The 24,082-nt window shown below is 43.7% G+C and overlaps 1 protein-coding gene across 3 annotated transcripts in view; it reads right to left on the bottom strand.

The window, feature by feature from the left end:
• Nucleotides 1–24,082, bottom strand: part of LOC137375776 (serine/threonine-protein phosphatase 2A 55 kDa regulatory subunit B beta isoform) — a 613,213-nt gene that overhangs the window by 509,736 nt on the left and 79,395 nt on the right. Inside the window, exon 1 of one of the 3 annotated variants that reach the window (XM_068043185.1) lies at nt 1,154–1,775. The exons of the other annotated variants lie outside the window; for them this stretch is intronic. Within the exon in view, the coding sequence (XP_067899286.1) occupies nt 1,154–1,232 (79 nt within the window). The 5' untranslated portion in view covers nt 1,233–1,775. Of the gene's footprint in view, nt 1–1,153; nt 1,776–24,082 lie in introns of those variants that run through there. 3 annotated transcript variants of the gene reach the window in all.

Below are 24,082 nucleotides of genomic sequence, written 5' to 3'. Positions count from 1 at the left end.
ACTGACCAAACCGAAACAAACACTTTTGCTATACGTTTTCCACTGGAAAATAATGGGAATTTCAGGCCTCAAAAATCACATTGAAAGTCCTCATTCATCTAACCTCTCTTGTCTAATAACTGAAGACTCAATTGCTTCATGAGAACCCATCTTGAAAGGGTAATCTACAGTAGAGCTTCTGGTCAAAAGAGACCAATGGGAAACTTTTCAATCTACCATAATCCCACTATATCTAGAAATGTTGATTTGTCTGTCTGTTGGAAGCTGCATATAAAAATGTGTACAATGTTTCAATGTCTTGCACTGGACGATAAAATTTGCACTTTCAGTTTAGCTCTTTTGATCATCTCCATAGCAAATGCACCGTTTCTCATTTACGAAAATGCAGCGGCATTAAGACCCCCAGCTTCTGTGTACGAATCTGAAGAGAAAGTTTGGTAGAAGTGATCTGGCAAGTCAAGTCACAGACTTTTCAAAGCCCTAACCCAGACAGTTAACAGCAACAGTCAACAGCACATTTAAAAAGAGCAACAGCTCGAAAAGCAGTTCAAAAAATATCTAAAAACTGAAAGCAAATGACATCTGACTCTGATTTTTAAAAATCTTCTCAAACATCAGTAGGAGAGACTAGCTACACAAATTACTACAGTAATACAGTAATACATATCCAGCTGCTCAATAGCTCATCCCTGCTTTCTATAACATAAATATTTAATATGTGTTCTATCATTCTTCTTTATAATTCATTAGTTAAGCTTTCCACTATGAATTGCACACAAGCAGCATGATACTACTAATATACTGCAATTGGCCAAACTAATTAAACTGTTTTAAGAGTCACTGTATGCAGTCACAATACTAATTTTTAAAAAAAATTCTTTGTTAACAATGCCCCCTAATTAAAATGACACACGATCTTGGAACTCTGCACATTGATGCCAAGTAGGATTTAAAGTGCTTTACGCACCACTGCAGGCATTTCCTCACAATTATATATATATTTTTTTAAAAGTACTGTGACAAGGGCTGCAGCAAGGTACTTTGGTTATGTCACTGTTTTTTCACTATCCCATTCTTTTCCTTTCCACCCCCCCGCACCCCCACCACACCCATACAACCCGCGTCCTCCGCTTTCCGCCCGTTCATATACTACCTTCTGTATAGCAGCTTGATGAGAAGATTGTATTGGGAGGTCTGAAGATGTAAGGCAGGTACCGAGAGAAGCATTTCATCTTCCAGAAGAAAAAATAAGAGCAGCCTCTTCAGTCCACGTGGATGGCACTTTTCATTCTCCCCCACGTAAGATGCGGATTTATTGTTTCGCAGCTCGGGTGGGCTGGTGAAGGTGTGCACTGGTCATGGCTTGGAGTAGACAGATTCACCATGCTTGCCTTTTCAGAGACCAGGGTACAGAGCCTTGCATTTCGGTAGGAATGCTATACAAGTCCCAAGGCACCAGGATGCTTAGATCATTGGCCACTGTCCATCAGATCAGGAAATGCTGACTAAGAGCACTATAAAACGTTCCAAGCAATGCTGCTAAAGCTCACCCATGTGTCACAAGAACTGCAAGTTAGTAGCAGCCAAGTCAATATTTAGCCTTTCTGTACCAACAAAATAAAATTTAGCAGAAGCAGTCTTTTTTTTAAAAATGAATACACCAAAAGCTTTAATCTTCAGGCAAACGTAAAGTAAAAAATAACCTTTAAAAACATTCACTGTCTGGAACCCTAGTCGTTTGTATGCAGTATAATCGAGACGCTTATAGCCATCTCCCTTCTCCAATTTCAAGCCACGCAGTCTGCAAGTCTTGCTGAAGCCTGTTCCCATTAATCTAAGCAGTCACGTTAGAGGCTGTACAGTAGGAGAACCTTGCAACCAATTACCAGCACCTTACGTAGCAGTGAAAAAAGCAATCCTGCTCTGCTAGCCAGCAATGCCAGCACTCACTCTTCAACCTCCTTGAGAAACAGTCTAAGAACGCAAAATTTCAATCAGTATCTGTGTTTTCAAGATTACTTCAACAGCAACAGCTTGCATTTATATAGCACCTTTAACATAGTAAAACACCTTGAGGCACTTCACAGGCATTATCAGCCAAAATTTTACACTGTCCACATGAGATATTAGGACAGGTGACCAAAAGCTTGGTCAAAGAGGTAAGTTTTATGGAGCGTTTTGAAGGAGAGACAGGCAGAGAGGTTTAGGGAGGAAATTTCAGAGCTTAGGTACTCAGTATCATAAACACTGTAGAATTATCAATGTTGCCCCAGGCAGCAAGTCATAAACAGAACATATTGTCCTACTGAGAGGACATTGCATGAAGTGCAATAGGTTTATGACTGCTGTTGCTTTATATTATGCCAGCTGAAGGTCTAAGAAAGCAGGGTTGTTTGACTCGGTGACCTGAGATCCGAGCCATGAGCTGTCAAGATTCTAGCTGGCATTTTCAATTAAGAATCAATCAATCAAAATGGTGACCAGCTAAAAGAAATGAGATTGAATAGGGGAGGGAAAGCAGTGGCAGCAGCTATCAATATTTGAGAATTACTTAATCCCCAAAATCAAGTTTGCAAAATGTTAACAGTGAAACTAACAGATTTCTTACATTAGAAAAACTCATTATTAGGTTTAGAATCATTTACAGCATTAGGTTTTCAATCTGGAGTCCATGATGTCATTGGAATTGTGTCTGGCTGTACAAAACCAGCCAAGCATTATAAACAGCTTGGAATTCTCTGTTACGTATGTTTTTAAAAATTTGTTCAGGGAACGTGAGCATCACTGGCAGAGTGCCCACCCTTAATTGCCCTCGAGAAGGTGATGGTGAGATGCCTTCTTGAACCGCTGCAGTCCATGTGGTGCAGGTACACCCACAGTGCTGGTAGGGAGAGAATTCATGGATTTTGACCCAGCAACAATGAAGGAACGGTGATATCGTTCCAGGTCAGGATGGTGTGTGACTTGGAGGGAACTTGCAAGTGGTGGTGTTCCCATGCACCTGCTGCCCTTGTCCTCTAGGTGGCGGAGGCTGTGGGTTTGGAAGATGCTGTCAAAGGAGGCTTAGCAAGTTGCTGCAGTACATCGTGTACATGGTACACACTGCTGCCAATGTGGGCCAGTGGTGGAGGGAGTGAATGTTTAAGGTAGTGACTGGAGTGCTGATCACGCAGGCTGCTTTGTCCTCAGTGGTGTTGAGCTTCTATAGTGTTGGTGGAGCTGCACTCATCCAAGCAAATGGAGAGTATTCCATCACACTCCTGACTTATGCCTTGTAGATGCTGGACTGACTTTGGGGAGTCACGAGGAGAGTTACTCGCTGCAGCCTCTGACTCCTCTTGTAGCCACAGTACTTATATAGCTGGTCCAGTTAAGTTTCTGGTCAATGGTTACCCCAGGATGTTGATGATGGGGAATTCAGCAATGGGTAATGCTGTTGAGTGTCATACGAACATACAAATTAGGAGCAGGAATAGGTCACTCGGCCCCTTCAGCCTGTTCCGCCATTCAAAAAGATCATGGCTGATCTGATTGTAACCTCAACTCCACATTCCCGCCTACCCCCAATAACCTTTCACCCCCTTGCTTATCAAGAATCTATCTACCTCTGCCTTAAAAATATTCAAAAACTCTGCTTCCACTGCCTTTTGAGGAAGAGAATTCCAAAGACTCACGACCCTCAGACAGAAAAAATTTCCCCTCATCTCAGTCTTAAATGGGTGACCCTTTATTTTTAAATAGTGACCCCTCGTTCTAGATTCCCCCACAAGGGGGAACATCCTTTCCACATCCACCCTGTCAAGAGGAGATGGTTAGATTCTCACTTTTTGGACATGGTCATTGCCTTGCACTTGTGTGCTGTAAATGTTACTTTTCCCAACTTTTGTTGTCTTACTAGCACATATTTACAGCGCCGTTCTCGCATCACCCTCGCTCACTGACCTTCACTGGCTTCCAGTTCACCAAAGCCTCAATATTAGTATTCTCATCCTTGTTTTCAATTTCTTCCATGGCCTCATCCCTCCCTACCTCTGTCACCTCATCCAGCCCTAACAATCTCTGTACTCCTTGCACACATCCGCAATATTCATCCTTTTACCATTGGTTACCGTGCCTAAGCCCAGAGCTCAGGAATTCCCTCCCGAAACTTCTCTGCCTCTCTCTCTTCCTTTAAGATGCTCCTTAAAACCGCTCACCAAAATTTGGTCACCTGTCCTAATATCTCCTTATGTGGTGGGATGTCAAGTTTCATTTGGCAACACTCCTGTGAAGGTCCTTGGGACATTTCACTATGTTAAAGGTGCAATATAAATGCAAGTTCTTGTTGTTCTTGATTATATCAAGCATTTCCATACACTCACTTATAAACACAGCATTCCTCATGCTTCAAGAGGTGCAATCCTTGACATTCAGTATCGTGAGTAATAGGATGGAATTTAAAATACAATGTACTTTTCCAAGTACTACAAGCTGACAAATAATAAGGCAAGAACAGGCTGGATACCGTATGTGGAAGGTAGACTTGTGAGAATGAATAAATATAATGCAGTGTACCCGAACAGGAGGCACATATGCAGAATTTTATCCTGAACAATGAGTATAGCTTTTAATAGGATGGGTTGTATATGATGTAAAAATGAAGCTTTTCTAGCTAATATAGCTCATGGGTTCCTCCTTTATCACCGTGCACAAGGAATTAAAATCAGCTTCATTTAAAGAAAAAAAAAGCTGCAGGTTATTTTGATGCCATTGTGAACAGATTTTAGTCTTTATTTGTCTCAGCCAAGTCTCCTAGGAACTGGTCAAATGATTCAATTCAAATACAAACATGATGTTGGACTTTTTCATAAATGTTCGATTGGCAGCTCTTTTGAATTTAACACATCTAAATTTGTTTAAGCGGTCCTGGTTATTTTCCGTCAAGTTTATCTTAGCCGAGCTGTTTCAAATGCTTCCATCTGAAGCTTTCAGAAAATGATACATAGGCCAGATAGCACCTGTGAATATGGAGAAAAGAAAGAGAGCAACCATGTAAGAATGGGGTGACCATTATTTTGAGAACATGTTAGGTTATTTTCAACACGTGACTGGAAAACAAAATGGTACTGTGTCAAATATTGTGTTGAAATGGGACAATTGTGTTTCATCAGTTGTTCCTCAATGTAGCCCAGCCTCTGCCAGTCATGGATGAGCTGGACGTACAGCCAACAAAATCAGAACTCAGTAATGCCATTGATTCTCTAGCCAGCGGAAAAGCCCCTGGGAAGGACGGCATTACCCCTGAAATAATTAAGAGTGCTAAGCCTGCTATACTCTCAGCACTCTCCGAACTGCTTTGCCCGTGCTGGGATGAGGGAGCAGTACCACAGGACATGCGCGATGCCAATATCATCACCCTCTATAAAAACAAAGGTGACTGCGGTGACTGCAACAACTACCATGGAATCTCCCTGCTCAGCATGGTGGGGAAAGTCTTCGCTCGAGTCGCTTTAAACAGGCTCAAGAAGCTGGCCAAGCGTGTCTACCCTGAGGCAACGTGTGGCTTTTGAGCAGAGAGATCGACCATTGACATGCTGTTCTCCCTTCATCAGCTACAGGAGAAATGCCCCAAACAACAGATGCCCCTCTACGTTGCTTTCATCGATCTCACCAAAGCCTTTGACCTCGTCAGCAGTCGTGGTCTCTTCAGACTACTAGAAAAGATTGGATGCCCACCAAAGCTACTAAGTATCATCACCTCATTCCTTGACAATATGAAAGGAACAATTCAGCATTGCGGTGCCTCATCAGACACCTTTCCTATCCTGAGTGGCGTGAAACAGGGCTGTGTTCTCGCACCTACACTGTTTGGGATTTTCTTCTCCCTGCTGTTCTCACATGCATTCAAGTCTTCAGAAGAAGGAATTTTCCTCCACGCAAGATCAGGTGGCAGGTTGTTCAACCTTGCCCGTCTAAGAGCAAAGACCAAAGTACGGAAAGTCCTCATCAGGGAACTTCTCTTTGCTGACGATGCTGCATTAACATCTCACACTGAAGAGTGTCTGCAGAATCTCATCGACAGGTTTGCGGCTGCCTGCAACGAATTTGGCCTAACCATCAGCCTCAAGAAAACGAACATCATGGGACAGGACGTCAGAAATGCTCCATCCATCAATATCGGCGACCACGCTCTGGAAGTGGTTCAAGAGTTCACCTACCTAGGCTCAACTATCACCAGTAACCTGTCTCTCGATGCAGAAATCAATAAGCGCATGGGAAAGGCTTCCACTGCTATGTCCAGACTGGCCAAGAGAGTGTGGGAAAATGGCACACTGACACGGAACACAAAAGTCCGCGTGTATCAAGCCTGTGTCCTCAGTACCTTGCTCTACGGCAGCGAGGCCTGGACAACGTAGGTCAGCCAAGAGCGACGTCTCAATTCATTCCATCTTCGCTGCCTCCGGAGAATCCTTGGCATCAGGTGGCAGGACCGTATCTCCAACACAGAAGTCCTCGAGGCAGCCAACATCCCCAGCATATACACCCTACTGAGCCAGCGGCGCTTGAGATGGCTTGGCCATGTGAGCCGCATGGAAGATGGCAGGATCCCCAAGGACACATTGTACAGCGAGCTCGCCACTGGTATCAGACCCACTGGCCGTCCATGTCTCCGCTTTAAAGACGTTTGCAAACGCAACATGAAGTCCTGTGTCATTGATCACAAGTTGTGGGAGTCGGTTGCCAGCGATCGCCAGAGCTGGCGGGCAGCCATAAAGGCGGGGCTAAAGTGAGGCGAATCGAAGAAACTTAGCAGTTGGCAGGAAAAAAGGCAGAAGCGCAAGGGGAGAGCCAACTGCGAAACAGCCCTGACAACCAATTTTATCTGCAGCACCTGTGGAAGAGTCTGTCACTCTAGTATTGGCCTTTATAGCCACTCCTGGCACTGCTCCACAAACCACTGACCACCTCCAGGCGCTTACCCATTGTCTCCTGAGACAAGGAGGCCAAAGAAGAAGTTGTGTGGAGGAGCAGGGGACACTCTGGCTAGATGAATCTCACTGCATGTTCGAAAGAATGGAACAAGCGCTACTCATGACTGGACAGAGTGCAGGGGAGGAGGTCAGCTGATGAGAAGGACTCGTCAATTGCTGCTGCTGAAAGTGGCAAGGTTTAGGGAAAGAATTCCAGAGCTTAGGGCCTGGACAGCTGAAGGCACGGCCACCAAAGGTGCGGAGAAGAAAGTTGGGGATGCACCAGAATTGGAGAAATGTAGTTTTTGGAGAACTGTAGGGTTGGAAGAGATAACAGAGATGGGGAGGGGGGAGGTGAGGCCATGGACGGATTTGAGCATGAGGATGCAAATCTTAAATTTGAACTAACATAGGTCAGCGAACATGATGGGTGAACAGGACTTGGTGTGAATTAGGATACTGGAAGCAGTGTTTTGGATGAGGTGGTTGATGGGAGGCTGGACAGGAGCACACTGGAATAGTCGAGCCTAGAGGTATCAAAAATACAGATAAAGTTTTCAGCAGCAAATGGGCTGAGGCAGGGGCAGAGATTTGTGATGTTACTGAGATGAAAGTCGGCAGTCTTGTTGATTAATGTGATATGGGGTCAAGTAGAACACCAAGGCTGCAAATAGCCTGGCTCAGCCAGACTAAATCTACATTTAATCTAGACAGATCAATCATATTTCAGTACAGCAGTTAGTCTAATTTTTGTGTGTATATCTTTCCTCTGAAAAATTAAAAGGACAAAAGGGTGGGAAGGTGATATCCGCCCAGGCAGTCCTGGAGGAGAAAGGAAAGCAGGAGACACGGGGCCCTCCTCCAGCCAAAAAGGAAGGTGCTGTGAGCGAGAGTGAGACCCGGAGACCTGTGTGCTTCCATTGTAATAAAGCAGGGCATTTAAAAGCTGACTACTGGAAACTAAAGGGAAAACTGGTAGGGTTCATCAGGGCACACCTGCTCAGTGAAGAAGTGAACCTGATGGAAGCACAGCAGAACAAGCTGTGGCTTTAATTGCAGTAACAGTGCAACCCAGGAAGCTTACTACAGCCAGTACAGGAAAAGCCAATAGGATTCCAGAAGGTTATCAGGGTTTTGTATTTGAAGGGGAAGTAACCCCATACCCCTTGAGTGGGGCAAACAAGTGCATAGTGATTCTCAGGGACACAGGGGCCACCAGATCCCTTTTACTGGGAAAGGGCCTGACATTTCCCCTAGAGAGTTCAGTGAACACCAAAATGGTGGTGAATGGTATTGAAGGCTAGTGCATGCCTGTACCTGTACACCGGGTGCACCTGGAGTGCGACTTAGATTCGGGACCGAAGACCATAGGGATTGTCCCTAGTTTGCCTGTGGATGGGGTTGATCTGCTTTTAAATAATGATCTGGCGGAGGTGAAGGTGGTAGGCCCCCCAGAAGTAAAAGAAAGACCGCAGGAGATCAGAGAGACAGGGCAGTGGCAGGAGACGGTCCCTTGCAGTTTCCCTGAATTTGTAGTGGATCAGGCCATAATCAAACCAGCTCCCAGAGGAGACTGCACTGGCACTGCAGGCAAATGACCATGAGGTCTGCCTGTCCGAGACTTTCTTTGGAAATTTAGGAGACCCAGAGAATGAATTAAACGGATTTTCCCTAGCTGAGGTACAGCAAGCTGACCCAGTATTGTGAGAGTTAGTACAGGCTGCCCAGTCAGAAAATGAAGCTGAGGGAGTCCCTGATTGCTACTATTTAAAGAATGAGGTACTGATGAGGAAATGGAGTTCTCCTCACAGACCTGAGAGCAAGGAGTGGACAGTAGTTCACTAGTTGTGGTGCCACAGAGGTACTGGAGAGCAATATTAAGAAGGGCCCACGAGACTACAGTGGCTGTATATGCCAGTATACGAAAGACCAAAGCCCGCGTAAGACGGCAGTTTGACTGGCCAAAGCTCCACAAAGATGTGGTGGAGTACTGCAAGAGTTGCCACGTGTGCCAGGTTGAGGGAAAACCCCAACCTACAGTGAAACCTGCACCCCTAAGTCCCGTACCAGTGTTAGGAGGACCATCCAGTAGAGGACTGATGAACTGTAAGGGACCCCTGCGGAGAACAAAAGGGGACAGGCAGGCACAAGGCTGGCAAAAGTTTAGACAGGGAAGGGGAAAAAGTGACCAAGAGGGCAAGTTAAAGGAAGTCTGGGGAGAATCCCAGATTAAAACCCCTACTGTCCGGTCAGCCAATCCCGTAAAATGTGAAAAGTTAGACCCCACAACCTCCTACGCAAATGCAGACTCTAGAAGCACCAGCATTTACAGGAACCTTCAGAGACAAAGAAAGACGTCTAGGGGGCAGAAAAACAGTGAATGTGATGGCTCACGTAGTCGAACTGCCGCAGCAAAGTCTGCATAAATACCTGCAGGCAGGAATGTCCCAGAGAACAAAGGGGTGATTAACAAACAATCCTCCCCCACAGTCAGAGGAAAAGGGAACCAGCCATCCCCTGAAGTCAAAAGCCTTTGCATGACTCAGCAAGGCACTGAAAGAGAGTTCAGGATAGACCCGCCCACTCCTGGGAAAAAATAACTCAGCAGGAACAAAGACCCTAGGCGGTCATGGCAATGGGAAAGCCAAAAAAGGGGCAATTTTAATAAGTTGCAGGATTTATGAATGAATGGAAATGAATATGAGAAATGCATAGTTTTTCTTTCTGTATCTTATATTTCTCTCAACCCTTTTAATGAAATGCGTCTTTTATTCAAATCGTATTTCATTCCCCTGGGTGTGGATGTGTCCTGCAGGCCCCCACCTGCCAAGAATGAGACGCATTAATTTCATCACATGGACATTGAAATTTCAAATTGTTGCTGGGAAAAAGAGAAGGCCTATTATAAGGGCTGCCAGACTGGGTGGAAAGACATTTTTGCATATTGACAGACGGTACTTGAAAGGACAAAGGGGATATTCCCTGTTCCAATTTAACCCACAATGGACCTTTGATCACCAGGTATTGTGTGGAGAGGAGACATTCCAAGGTCAAGACAATTCACAAGGGCCAGGACTGATTAGGCCAGCTGGTCACATGACTAACTGGCTGTTGCAGGTTGGTTTGAACTCGCCACAGAGAATTTGAACTCAGAAAGCTGTTTGCTCCTGGACTGAAAGGACCTCTCCTGTCTGCTCCCATCTTTCTTACGGAACTCCAAGACCCACTCTATTTTTCTTCTGTTCTTTTCTGTCTCTATTTGCACGTGTGTATTGCCTATGCACGCTAGCGTGCAGCGCGGTGTGTATCCATAGGCGTTAGCACATAGGGGCGGCACAGTGGCGCAGTGGTTAGCACCGCAGCCTCACAGCTCCAGGGACCCGGGTTCGATTCCGGGTACTGCCTGTGTGGAGTTTGCAAGTTCTCCCTGTGTTTGCGTGGGTTTTCTCCGGGTGCTCCGGTTTCCTCCCACAAGCCAAAAGACTTGCAGGTTGATAGGTAAATTGGCCATTATAAATTGTCACTAGTATAGGTAGGTGGTAGGGAAATATAGAGACAGGTGGGGATGTTTGGTAGGAATATGGGATTAGTGTAGGGTTAGTATAAATGGGTGGTTGATGGTCGGCACAGACTCGGTGGGCCGAAGGGCCTGTTTCAGTGCTGTATCTCTAATCTAATCTAAATCTAATCTAGAGTTTTAGTTTAAGTTCTAATAAAGTTCACCTTTCTTCTTTAAACTTAAGAAAGCCTGTTTGTGCTCATTTCTTTGCCTTATAATTGGAAAGCGGTGAACAAGGATTCACCAAGGGTGAAGCTCAAAACAGTGTTTAAAATTAAACCCTGCTACAGTAAGACCAGTTGAAGGCTGAGAGGGACCCCTAGACACGTTTCTCACCTGGTCGTAACAAGTGTTTTGATACAGTTCTTTTTCTTTCTTTCTTTCTTTCTTCTTTTGGGCCTCCTTATCTCGAGAGACAATGGATACGCGCCTGGAGGTGGTCAGTGGTTTGTGAAGCAGCGCCTGGAGTGGCTATAAAGGCCAATTCTGGAGTGACAGGCTCTTCCACAGGTGCTGCAGAGAAATTTGTTTGTTGGGGCTGTTGCACAGTTGGCTCTCCCCTTGCGCCTCTGTCTTTTTTCCTGCCAACTACTAAGTCTCTTCGACTCGCCACAATTTAGCCCTGTCTTTATGGCTGCCCGCCAGCTCTGGCGAATGCTGGCAACTGACTCCCACGACTTGTGATCAATGTCACACGATTTCATGTCGCGTTTGCAGACGTCTTTATAACGGAGACATGGACGGCCGGTGGGTCTGATACCAGTGGCGAGCTCGCTGTACAATGTGTCTTTGGGGATCCTGCCATCTTCCATGCGGCTCACATGGCCAAGCCATGTGATACAGTAAGTTAGGAGAAATTGGTTCCAGTCGCCGAAGGTCAGTAACCAGAGGACACAGATTTAAGACAATTAGCAAAAGAACCAGAGGCAACATGAGGGGGGAAAAATGCCACATGTTATGATCTGGGATGTACTGCCTGAAAGGGTGATGGAAGCAGTAACTTTCAAAAGGGAACTGGATAAGTACCTGAAAAGGAAAAACTTGTAAGGCTATAGAGGAAGAGCAGAGGAGTGGGACTAATTGTATAGTTCCTTAAAAGAGCTGGCACAGGTACAATGGGCCAAATGACCTCCTTCTGGTCATTTTGTGATTCTAGACAGAGAGAGAAAGTGAGAAAGAAAGAGGGAGAAAGAGAGACAGAAAAACAAAAAAAAAAAAAGAGGTAAAGAGAGATCCTCCAATGAGCACAAGTTCAGGTTCAGCTTTTATGCCGACATGGTCCCTACTGTCTAGGTCAGACATAAAGAATGGCAACTTGCGTGAGTAACTAAAAGGCACCTCACACGTCAGGACCTTCTAAAGAGGAAATGAGAAAATATCAGTGCTAATAAGAGTAACATTGACAGTAAGGGAGATTTAAGGCATCAAATAACAGACCAGATTTGTTTCAAAAAAAGCAAACCTTAAGTTCAAAGTAAGGAGAAGAGAAAATGGTGAAACCAAATGCCAACCCGCAATTAGGGCTGTACTTACCTTGCTATATTTAGAACAATTCATTCTTAAAGAGATCAAACTACAATAAATGTGCCAGAACCCAAATCAGATTTCATAAGCAAAAGATGCTATCTAGAAATAGTCTAGGTTTTTGCTTGGATACACAATTCTGTTCATGTTGTATGGACTGCTTCATAAAGAAGTCGAAAGGTCAGTACCCTCTGTATTTTTAAAGAGATAAGGAACCAAATTAACCAGTTGTCATGATATAAATGGTCCTCTGGCCTGCAAATTACTTAGAAACATTTGGTGAGCAGCAGCGAAACAGCCTCTACTGATCCAGCTTACTGTCATTTGCCAGTGGTTTTTCACCCCAACTTAAAAAAGGGAACTTTGCAGTTATGCATTCAGATATTTAATTGTCACAAAATGGGTATCCCCAATGACTCCATTTCATACCCCATTACTTCATCATCCAATGTTCCATCAGTTTAGATGAGCCCAACTACTATGCATTTGGTTATTATGAAAATTGGTCATTGTAGTATCCATGAATGCATCCAATTCCCCAAGATCAGAAGCAGGATTCTGGTCAAAAATGACCAGTGCTTAGGAGCCAATTAATTATTTTTGGAGTGTAATCACTATTATTAATGTAGAAAAATTCAGCAATTCATAGCAACATCCATGACCTGCCGATAAGAGACCAGTTGGTGTGTTTTATTGGTGTTGGTTAAGGAACGAGTGTTGGCTAGAACATCAGGAAAACTTCTTGCTCTTCCAATACTGCTATGGGATTGTTTGCACTGACCTGAAAAGGCACCAACAGTGCTTTGTGAAGATGGATTTTAAAAGTGCAGTGCTGGTCTGTTAGATTTTGGGCACTTTGAAAACCTACTTCATAATCTTAATATTATGAGACAGCATGTGAGCTTTGACATCAAGAAACTGATGAGGGAGCAGAACCACGTGCATGCATACAGAGTGCGACACATAGCCAGGTATAGTCTGCATTATAACCTGGGTGTCAATGGCTATGCTTCACCATCTACACCTACCAGTCTCAGACAGTACAGCTACAAACTACAAAAGTTTAGTCGAGCCCAAGATAGAACAAAGGGGTCTGTGCTTTATGTTATGTCAGGGGGTGCAGGAGGGGGGACACTGCTGCCATCAGAGCCACCATTTGCATTTATACAGCACCTTTAATGCAGTAAAATGTTCCAATGTACTTCACAGTACATTGTCAAAGAAAATGAGATAATAGAACAAGAGACCAGAAACTTGGTCAGAGATAGGTTTTAAGGAGGTGCAGGGAGGGAATTCCAGACCTTAGGGCCTGGGCAGCTGAAAGCACGGCCACCAATGGTGGAGCATTAAAAGTCAGTGATGTGCAAGAGATCAGAATTGGAGGAGCACAGAGATCTCGGAGGGTTGTAGGGCCTGAGAAGATTACAAAGATAGGGAGGGGCAAGGCCATGGAGGGTTTGGAAACAAAAATGAGAATTTTAAAAATGGAGATGGTGCTGGACTGGGAAACAATGTAGTCAGTGAGCCCAGGGAATATGCAGAGCAGAGTTTGAGATGAGCTTACGTTTACGGGGGGAGCAAAGTGGGAGACCGGCCAGGGAAGCATTGGAACCACTCTTTGGACAATTAGTGTGATTAATGCACAAAACAGGAGACAAGAACCAAAGAAAATTGATGGTCTCTGCAGGCCACAGAAAAATTAAAACGTGGGATAAGAGGTAAACTTAGAATAGACATCAGAAAGTATTCCTTTACAAGGGATTTACACAGAGTTGCTGGAATGGTTTCTGGGGAAGACTATAGAGTTGGTAATCTGCTATGATGATAGCGAACAGACCAAACAGCATTCTTCATCTGAACATGGCTAGCGATCTTAGCGTGAAAGTAACTGGATTGAAGGTTGATAAATCCGCTAGACCAAATAAGCTACATCGCAGAGTGTTGAAGGAGGTGGCTATAGAGATAGTGGGTGCATTGATGGATATCTTTCAAAATTCTATATATTCTGGAAAAGTTCCTGCAGACTGGAAAGTTGCAAATGTAACCCCACTATTTAAGAAAGGAGGGAGAGAGAAAACGGGGAACTACAGACCTGTTAGTTTGACGTCAATAATAGGGAAAATGTTAGAATCTATTATAAAGGATGTGATAACAGAACACTTAGAAAATAATGATATGATTGGGCAGAGTTAACATGGTTTTATGAAAGGGAAATCATGTTTGACACCCCTGTTGGAGTCTTTTGAGGCTGTTACTTGTAGTATAGATAAAGGAGAGCCAGTGAATGTGGTGTATTTTGGATTTTCAGAGGGCTTTTGATAAGGTCCACACAGGAGGTTAGTAAATAAAATTAGAGCACATAGGATTGGGGGTAATATACTGGTATGGATTGAGAATTGGTTAACAGACATAAAACAGAGAATAGGAATAAACGGGTCATTCTCAGGATGGCAGGCTATTACTAGTGGGGTACCGCAAGGATCATGTGCTTGGGCCGCAGCTGTTCACAATCTATATAAATGATCTGGATGTGGGAACCAAAATGTAATATTTCCAAATTTGCTGATAACACAAAACTAGGTGGGAATGTAAGTTTGAGAAAGATGCAAGGAAGCTAAGTGAACGGGCAAGAACATGGCAGATGGAATGTATGAAGGTACGAATTAGGAGCTTCTTAAATGGTAAGAGGTTGAGAAGTCCAAAGGGACCTGGGTGTCCTTGTTCATGAGTCACTAAAAGCTGGCATGCAGGTGCAGAAAGCAATTTGGAAGGCAAATAGTATGTTGACCTTTATTGCAAGGGGTTTTGAGTACCAAGAACCATAGACAAATTACGGCACAGAAAGAGGCCATTCAGCCCATCATGTCCGCGCCAGCAAAAAAAACTAGCCGTCCAATCTAATCCCACCTTCCAGCACTTGGTCCATAGCCTTGCAGGTTGCAGCACTTTTAAAAGAAGAGGGTTTCTGCCTCCAACACCATTCCTGGCAGTGAATTCACCCTCTGGGTGAAAACATTTTTCCTCATGTCCCCTCTAATCCTTCTACCAATCACCTTAAATCTGTGCCCCCAGTAATTGACCTCTCCGTTAGGGGAAACAAGTCCTTCCTGTCTACTCTATCTAGGCCCCTCATATCTTTGTACACTTCAATTAAGTCACCCCTCAGCCTCCTCTGCTCTAAGGAAAACAACCCTAGCCGATCCAATCTTTCCTCATAACTGTAACTTTCAAGCCCTGGCAACATTCTTGTAAATCTCCTCTGTACTCTCTACAGAGCAATTATGTCATTCCAGTAATGCGGTGACCAGAACTGTACGTAATACTCCAGCTGTGGCCTAACCAGCATTTAATACAGTTCCAGCATTACATCCCTGCTTTTATATTCTATACCTGGCCAACAAAGGAAAGCATTCCATATGCCTTCTTCATCACTCTATCTACCTGTCCTGCCACCTTCAGGGACCTATGGACATGCACTCCAAGGACTCTCACTTCTTCTACCCCTCTCAATATCCTCCCGTTTATTCCTTCTCTTTGGTTGCCCTTCCCAAATGCATTACCTCACACTTTTGTGGACTGAATTCCATTTGCTACTTTTCTGCCCACTCAACAAAACCCTTGATATCATTCTGGAGTCTGCAGCTATCCTCTTCATTATCAACTAAAAGGCCAATTTTTGTATCATCAGTAAATTTCCTAATCATGTCTCCCACATTTAAGTCCAAATCATTAATATATACCACAAATCTTACAGGACTAAAGAAGTCTTGCTGCAATTGTATAGAGCCTTGGTGAGACCGCAACTGGAGCATTGTGGACAGTTTTGGTCTCCTCATCTAAGGAAAGATAGACTTGCCAGAGAGGGAGTGCAAAGGAGGCTCACTGGACTAATCTCTGGGATAGCGGGATTGTCTTATAAGGAGAGATTGAGGAATCTGGGCCTGTATTCTCTAGAGTTTCGAAGAATGAGAGATTATCACATTGAAACTTACAAAATTCTTACAGGGCGTGACAGGTAGATGTGGATGGGATGTTTCCTCTGGCTGGTGATTCTAGAACGAGGAGACATACTCTCAGAATAAGAGGTAGGCTATTTAAGAACGAGGTGAGAAGGAATTTCTTCACTCAGAGGGTGGTGAATCTTTGGAATTCTCTACCCCAGAGGGCTGTGGAAGCTCAAACATTCAGAACGTTCAAGACAGAAATCAATAGATTTCTGGACACTAACGACATCAAGGGATATGGGGATAGTACAGGAAAGTGGTGTTGAGATTGATGATCAGCCATGATATAACTGAATGGCAGAGCAGGCTCAACAGGCTGAATGGCCTACTCTTGCTCCTATGTTCCTAGGTATGATGGAAATTACTTGAAGACTTGACATCCTTCTCTGTTGCCTAATTAGATTTTCATGTGTCTGCAAGGGACAATGAAGAATAAACACTAACTTCACTATAAATTTCCTGTAGCATTTCAAAGAGGGTTTATTAATAATAAGCTATCCTAATTTCTCCTTCTTTGGCTCAGTGTCAGTTTGTGTCAGATTACATAGGAAACATCGGAAATAGCAGCAGGAGTAGGCCATTCAGCCTCTCGAGGCTGTTCCCCCATTCAACTAGATCATGGCTGATCATCTACCTCAACGCCATTTACTCGCACTATCCCCGTATCTATTGATAACTTTAATAGCTAGAGCTCCATCGATCTCTGCCTTGAACATGCTCAATGATTGAGCTTCAACAGCTCTCTGAGGTACAGAATTCCAAAGATTCATCACCATGTGTGTGAAGAAATTCCTCCTCATCTCAGTCCTAAATTGCCGACTTCTTATTCTGAGATTCTGTCCCCTGCTTCTAGACCATCCAGCCAGGGGAAACATCCTTCCTGCATCTACCCTGTCAAGCCCTTGTATGCCTCAATGAAATCACCTCTCATTCTTCTAAACTCCAGAGAATACAGGCCCAGTTTCCTCAATCTCTCCTCATAGGACAATCCCGCAATCCCAGGGATCAGTGTAGTGAACCTTTGTTGCACTCCCTCCACAGCAAGTATATCCTTTCTTAGGTAAGGAGACCAAAACTGTCCACAATACTCCAGGTGCAGTCTCACAAGACTATACAACTGCAGCAAGACTTCTTTACTCCTGTGCTCAAATTACTCTCCTTTGAAGCACCTTGGGATGTTTTGTTACATTAAAGGAGTTATATAAATGCAAGTTGTTGTATTCTGTTCAATGACCAGTCTTTTCCCTGAGTGCCCAAGGGCTGGTAGGTATTTTGTGCAGCACACCGTTCCAAACGTTTGTATTGTTTGACACCATCTGTGATTGACACTGCATTTTAAAATATATTCCATTCAAAAAAAAACACATTCTGACCAAAAACACAAATGAACTCCTTGGATCCTTAACAGACTGCATTGAGATTCCCAAATATGTCCATTTAATCCTATCACCTTTGTCATATTTGCAAAGAATTGTGTGATGTATAATTTGATCAACAAATGGTTAGCTTGAAAGTTATGAGAAACTTTCAGTTCTTAAGGTGTTCCATTTCCCTTTGTAATACAAACCATTAAAAAAAACTTAAAAGGGGCTTTTAAAAGTGCCCCTTAAAAATGAATCAATGGCAAGCACGGATGAGGAAGATTTTAAGCTCAACTACCTCCTGTTAGAAACCTAGGTTTCCTCCCCAACCCCATCCTGTATCCAACTGCCTTCTGAATGATCCCAGGGTTGTTGCCTCCACGAGGTGGCCAGGAAGGCCATTCACAGTTTTAATTATCCAGTGTGAAGAACTGCTTCTCAATATCAATCCTTAACTTGCCTTTTGCCAGTTGGTAACCATGTCCCCTTTCCCTACAGTTACCTGTCAACTTGTAATAGTTCCACTTTTACAAGATACTGAAATATACTTATTCATTCTTGGGATGTGAGCATTGCTGACAAGTCCAGCATTTATTGCCCATCCCTAATTGCCCTTAAGATGGTGGTAAGCTGCCTTCTTGAACTGCTCGCTGCAGTCCATGTGATGTAGGTGTATCCACAGTGCTTTCTTCTGCAGCGGTTTGATACAACTGAGTGGCTTGCTAGGCCATTTCAAAGGACAGTTAAGAGTCAACCACATTGCTGTGGGTCTGGAATTGCATGTAGACCAGACTGGGTAAGGGTGGCAAATTTGGCTCCTGAAGGATATTAGTGAACCAGATGGATTTTTAGGACAATCCTGTAGTTTCATGATCATTATTAATGAGACTAGCATTTTATTCCAGTTTGATTATGTGAATTTAAATTTCCCCATCTGCCAAGGTTGACCTGAACTGATGTCTCCAGAGCATCAGTCCAGACCTCTGGATTACTCGCCCAGTAACATAACCACGATGCTACTGTCCCTCCAAATGGCAAGAATGAGTTTATTATCGTGGGCAATTCCCTAGGTGAAAACTCATGTCTAGGATAGAGAGAACTTGTACTTATATAGCACCTTTCATGATCTCAGGATGTCCCAAAAGTGCTTCATAGGCACTTAGTATCTTACAAAATGCTAAATGTATCCTTCTAATTGCCTGCTGCTTGATATTTCTTGAATGGCATCTATTTAGCTATCAGTCTTGGCTCAGTGGTAGCAATCTCGTGTTGGAGTCAGAAGATCATGGGTTCAAGCTTTAGTCCAGAGATATAAAGACATAATCTAGGCTGACACTCCAGTTCAGTACTGAGGGAGAGCATCACAGTCAGAGGTGCCATCTTCCAGATGAGATGTTACTGGCCTGGTCTACTCTCTCAGCTGGACAAAGGAAGTCCAAAGAAGAGCGAGGCAGCTCTCCCAGTGCCTGGCCAACATTTATCCCTCAACCAACAATAGTAAAAAACAAAGATTATCTGGTCAATGGTTGTGAAGCACTTTGGGCTGTCCTGGGGTTTTGAAAGTTGCTATGGGCCAGATCTTGCTGGAGCAAGGCATCTTGCAGCATGGGCTGTTGGTTTCTCCTGAACACTTCAGCTCGAATATAAATTGCTGAAAATGCATGCTGATACCAGCAAGGCCAGGACAACCCAGGGCATCTGGGACCTGAGTGAATGATGGCATCAACAGTCTATGAAATTTAAGGATTGAGAAAGAAACAGAGGAATGACTAGAACGAAATAGGGTGAATTAGAGCCGAATAATGTGCAGGAAGAGAAATAAAGAGAATGAAAGAGAATGGATTGAGAGAGAACAAAAAGTGACAGAAAGGGGAAGAGTTTTTTTTAAATTGATGTTTTTTAAAATCTCTTAGAAGAACTTACTACATGCAGGAATCAGGCTCAACAATTTAAAAAGTTTCCTTTCTGGATCAGGGAGGTTAACTGGTATTGCATTAACAATTGTCACATTGTTAAAAAAGTACATAAGCTCTTAATTGTGTGCCCCAACGTTTGGCGACAAGTTTAATGAGCAATGAATATGTAAATACAGCAAATTTAAAAAAATAACAGGGAAGCTAAGGGTGAGATGCCATTTGTGCACAGCAAATGGTGGAACGGCGGAAATCAAATAGCAAGTTCTGGAGATTTGCAACTCATAATGATCTCTTCCTCACCTGAATTTGCAGGCCAACTTGTACATTAATAATGGCATGCATTGTTAATAAGCTGTTAGTTTTCCAGTAAAATTCAGCCCATAATATAAATGCAATTTCTTTCTTCCTTTTCACCAAATCTACGAGTATCCAGTTAAGGATTAGGCCAAGATAATAAATTCAGTCTCACCATTTATGTCTCTAAGACTATTATCTTGTCATCATATATCTTAGTTATGCACTCTTAAAAGCAAATAAAGCAAGAATGTTATCAGCTTACAGACTTTTGACCACAAGTAACAACATGGAATGCCTACAGTAAAGGAAACTTATTTTCTGAATAGTTACAATGGATCTATTGTAGTGTAAATCATTTGCAGCATACATACACACAAATCAAATGACACTGAGGGGAATATTACGCTCTCCTGCGCATCGGGTTTGGAGGTGGGGAGAGTATATAATCGGGAGGACCCCGTCACCACCCAAATTAAGTCGGAGGCAGGAAGGCCCAATTAAAGGTCCTCATCCCGCTGTCGCAGGCATGCTATTCGTCGCAGGGACAGCATGCCAAGCAGACCCGTGTGGGTTGCCTGCCAGCTCGGGGTGGGGGGGTGTGGGGGGAGGTAGGATCTCTTTGTTAAAAGGCACTTAGTCCCTGATTGAGGGACCCGGCATCGGGAAATGGGGGGCCCGCTGAGAACCATGCCCCCTGCTCTCCAGCACTTGCTGCCAATCCCCCTACACTCCCCTCCCCTGAAACCCCCACCCTGCGAAACACCTCCTGTCCTGTCTTACCTGTGGCCTGGGTCCAGGGCCTCAGGTGAGTCCAGTACCGGCAGAAGCCACCGCCCCTGTGGTGACGCTGCTCAGTTAAAGAGCTGCCAGCCTCTAACTGACCGGCAGCCCTCAGCAGGCTGGCCTTCCACCACCGGGGTCCTTGATCCCAGGGAAGGCCCACTGCTGCCCACTTAAGTGCCTAATTGGTATTTGATCTGGCAGGCCATCCCTAAAGGAGGCAATGCGAGGCTCTTGCCAGCGCTTTTGCCGGTGGTCGAGACCCCCGTCGCCTGGATAAAATCCCGGCCACTCTGTGTGTGTGCGATCAGTTTTCTTACACATCCAACATTTATCTTGTGTTGATAACTACTGATGGTACAGAACTGCTTTTGTACAGATGAAACCAACATAATTACAGCTCTTTCTCTAAAGGTTATCCTGTTTTCTAAGTGTAATTACAGACAGTTGAATCACTCTTCCAAAAGTAGGCACAATTACGGGTGTACGCCCTACACCATTACAACAGGGGATATTTTTAAAATTTTGGTTTTTTGACACTCTTACTTATGCCTCATTTTCCTCCTGCCATTTGGTGGATGGGTATAGTTCAGAGTGTGGTATTGATCTATAGATATCTGGAAGCTTCATCTTCAGCCATGCAGTAAAGTCCCAATGCATGGGGAAATCAAAGCCTATCCACAATATTCATTTCATCATAGCCTGAATTTAGAAGTAACATTTACATATTTAAATCACCTAAAAGCGCAGTACAGCAGCAATATTAGCAGCTGCGACATTCAGCAACAACACAAAGCATTTATATAGTGCCTTCAACATAGTAAAATGTCCCAAGCCACATCACAGGGATTTTATCAAACAAAACCCATCAATATTCCTTGACCTTCTCTCCTGCCATCATCCCAGGCTTGACTCTCTCTTGGATAAGCCCACAGCCTCCCTTCCTGGCTGAAACTTTCACCATTTGCCTCACCCAGGCCATCCCACTGGTGCTCTAGCTCTTATAAGCAGTTCTCACCTTTGTCTGTCCCCTTACTCCTCCTTTGAACATCTCACCTTGTTCCATCCCAGTCACCTCTCATTTAAAATCCTGGTTCACCACCCCTGCCCAAGTACCATGCCAATTTTCTCACTGAGATATTTTCACTGTTTTCTTCCCTCAGCCTCTGCAAGGAACTTAGGTGATTTCAATCTCGACCCCATCTCCAGCCTCTCTTTCATTTCCAAATTCCCCTCCCAAATTCATGCCCATCTTTCCAGCAAAGCCATAACATCAGTGCAAAAAACAAGGCTGAAGCATTTGCAACTATCTTCAGCCAGAAGAACCTGCTCATTGATGCTCAGTTTAGGCTCTGCCAGGACCACTCAGCTCCAGACCTCATTACAGCCTTAGTCCATAGATGGACAAAAGAGCTGATTTCCAGAGGTGAGGTGAGAGTGACTGCTCTTGACATCAAGGCAGCATTTAACTGAGTATGACACCAAGGAGCCCTAATAAAATTGAAGTTAATGGGAATCAGGGGAAACTCTTCAGTGCTGGAGTCATACCTAGGAAGACGGTTGTAGTTGTTGAAGGCCAATCAGCTCAGCCTCAGGACATCGCTATAGGAGTTCCTCAGGATAGTATCCTAGGCCCAACCATCTTCAGCTGTATCATCAATGGCCTTCCCTCCATCATAAGGACAGAAATGGGGGCGTTCAGTGATTATTCCCAGTGTTCAGTTGTATTCATGATCCTTCAGATAATGAAGCAATCCATGCTCACATGTAGCAAGGCCAGACTCCCTACCAAACAGCACTGTGGTAGTACCTTCACCATGCAGACTGCAGCAGTTAAAGAAGGCGGTTAACCACCATCTTCTCAAGGAGAATCAAGAATCGGTAATAAATGTTGGCCTTACTAGTGATACCCACATCCTGTGGTTAGATAAAAAACAAATTGCATTCATATAGCACCTTCCACACTGTCAGGATGTCCCAAAGCACTTTACAGCCAACTAAGGACTTTGTGACGTGTAGTCACTGTTGTGATATCAGAAATGCAAAAACCAATTTGCGCACAGCAAAGTTCAACAAACAGCAATGAAATAAATGACCAAAACATTTGGTCTAAGTGTTTGTTGAGGGATAAGTGTTGGCAAGCCACTGGGGAGAACTCCCCCATTCTTCAAATAGCGCTGTGGGATTTTTAACATCTCATCGGAAAGACCGTAGCTCCGACAGTGCAGCACTTCCTCAGTACTGCACTGAAGTATCAGCTTAGATTATGTGCTCAAGTCTATAGAGTGTGGCTTGAACCCACAACCTTCTGACTCAGAGATGAGGGTACTACCACTGAGCTAAAACTGACACCCACACAACAGGTTTGCACTTAGTTGTAAAACCCCCTTTGCACTAGTTCATCACTGATAGAACAAAGCAAGTATTTGGACTAAGTGGTTTCTCTTCAAGATATATCCATACTGAACAAGTATACAATCAAAGCATATAGACACAAACGTGTTGTCTCTATTAACTATCTCCCACACAAAGGCATGGGCAATTTCCTGGCCTGAATAAATGTGAAAGGTCACAAGTATCACCTATACTCTAGCTAGACTGGTTATACTAATCAATTCAAAGCTACAGACTTCTGCAGTAATCAATTTAAAGTGACTACCCTGTAAAATCGATATTAAAAATAGCGCGTTCATGAGTTGAAATGAGACAGATCTCTCCATCCTTTGCAGTCAGTATCAACCAATCGGCAGTTGAAAGGTGGGACTGAAACCAAATAGAAACAGATGTAGCTTTTTTCCGTCATCACTGTGTGTTGTATGTAAGCTTGAGGCAGAAAAGCTTTAAAAATCAATGTCTTCTGAAAGACACAGTTAAGATCTGTGTATCCCCAAATAAGCTGCTAAAGTGCAGATTTTAATTTAATTTGCTTCAAAGAAACTTTCTACTGCATGTCTAGCCATTTTTTTGCTACAGTTTATTTTTTGTGACTAATTGCAGCTGCTTTGTTTAGGATGAGGATATTCCCTAGTGTAACTGCATTATCTGGCTTTATTAAAGCACTTGCAAAATTGCCAAAATCTGGAAACATAACAGAAATTGGGGTCAGAATATTGAACAAATTAATTTTAACAATTAAAGATTCCCTCTATTCAGGATTCTCATTCAACTGCACAACTATGATTCGGCATAAGCCCAGTGTCCGCTTAAAAACTGTTTACAGTTTGTTTGTGTGCTTGTGTAGGAGGTCGCTATGATACCATGCATTGTCAGAGGGACAGCCTGCACCATCCAAGTTAGAATAGTCAATAACCATGAGGAAATCTGAGTAGTGACATTATTAATCAAGGGAATAATAGATTGTAAATCACAGACTGGAGGTAGACAAGAAGTCAAGCCTACCCAAGTGCTTAAGATTCATACACCTTAATTTTTAAAGAATAAAATAATTGGAGTAGGTATTTATTTTTGTCGTTAGTACAAGAAAATAAAATCTTTTTGGCTGAATTGAAAGGATAATATAGGCCAGAAATCATTGGTCAATAACAGCAGGCAGATCTTTCAAGTGTCCTCGTGACATCGCTCTGTCAGTCAGTTTAACAGAGGCTATAACTCCTCACCTTTAACCTCGTGCCCTGCAAACAGAAAATGGCTGAAACACAGAGCAGACTGAGTGGCATCAGAAAGAGGAAAA

Source organism: Heterodontus francisci, chromosome 12 (assembly GCF_036365525.1).
Source record: "Heterodontus francisci isolate sHetFra1 chromosome 12, sHetFra1.hap1, whole genome shotgun sequence".
Classification (NCBI taxonomy): domain Eukaryota; kingdom Metazoa; phylum Chordata; class Chondrichthyes; order Heterodontiformes; family Heterodontidae; genus Heterodontus; species Heterodontus francisci.
The sequence above is the reverse complement of the archived record's forward strand: the minus strand, read 5'-3'. Positions and strand labels throughout refer to the sequence as shown.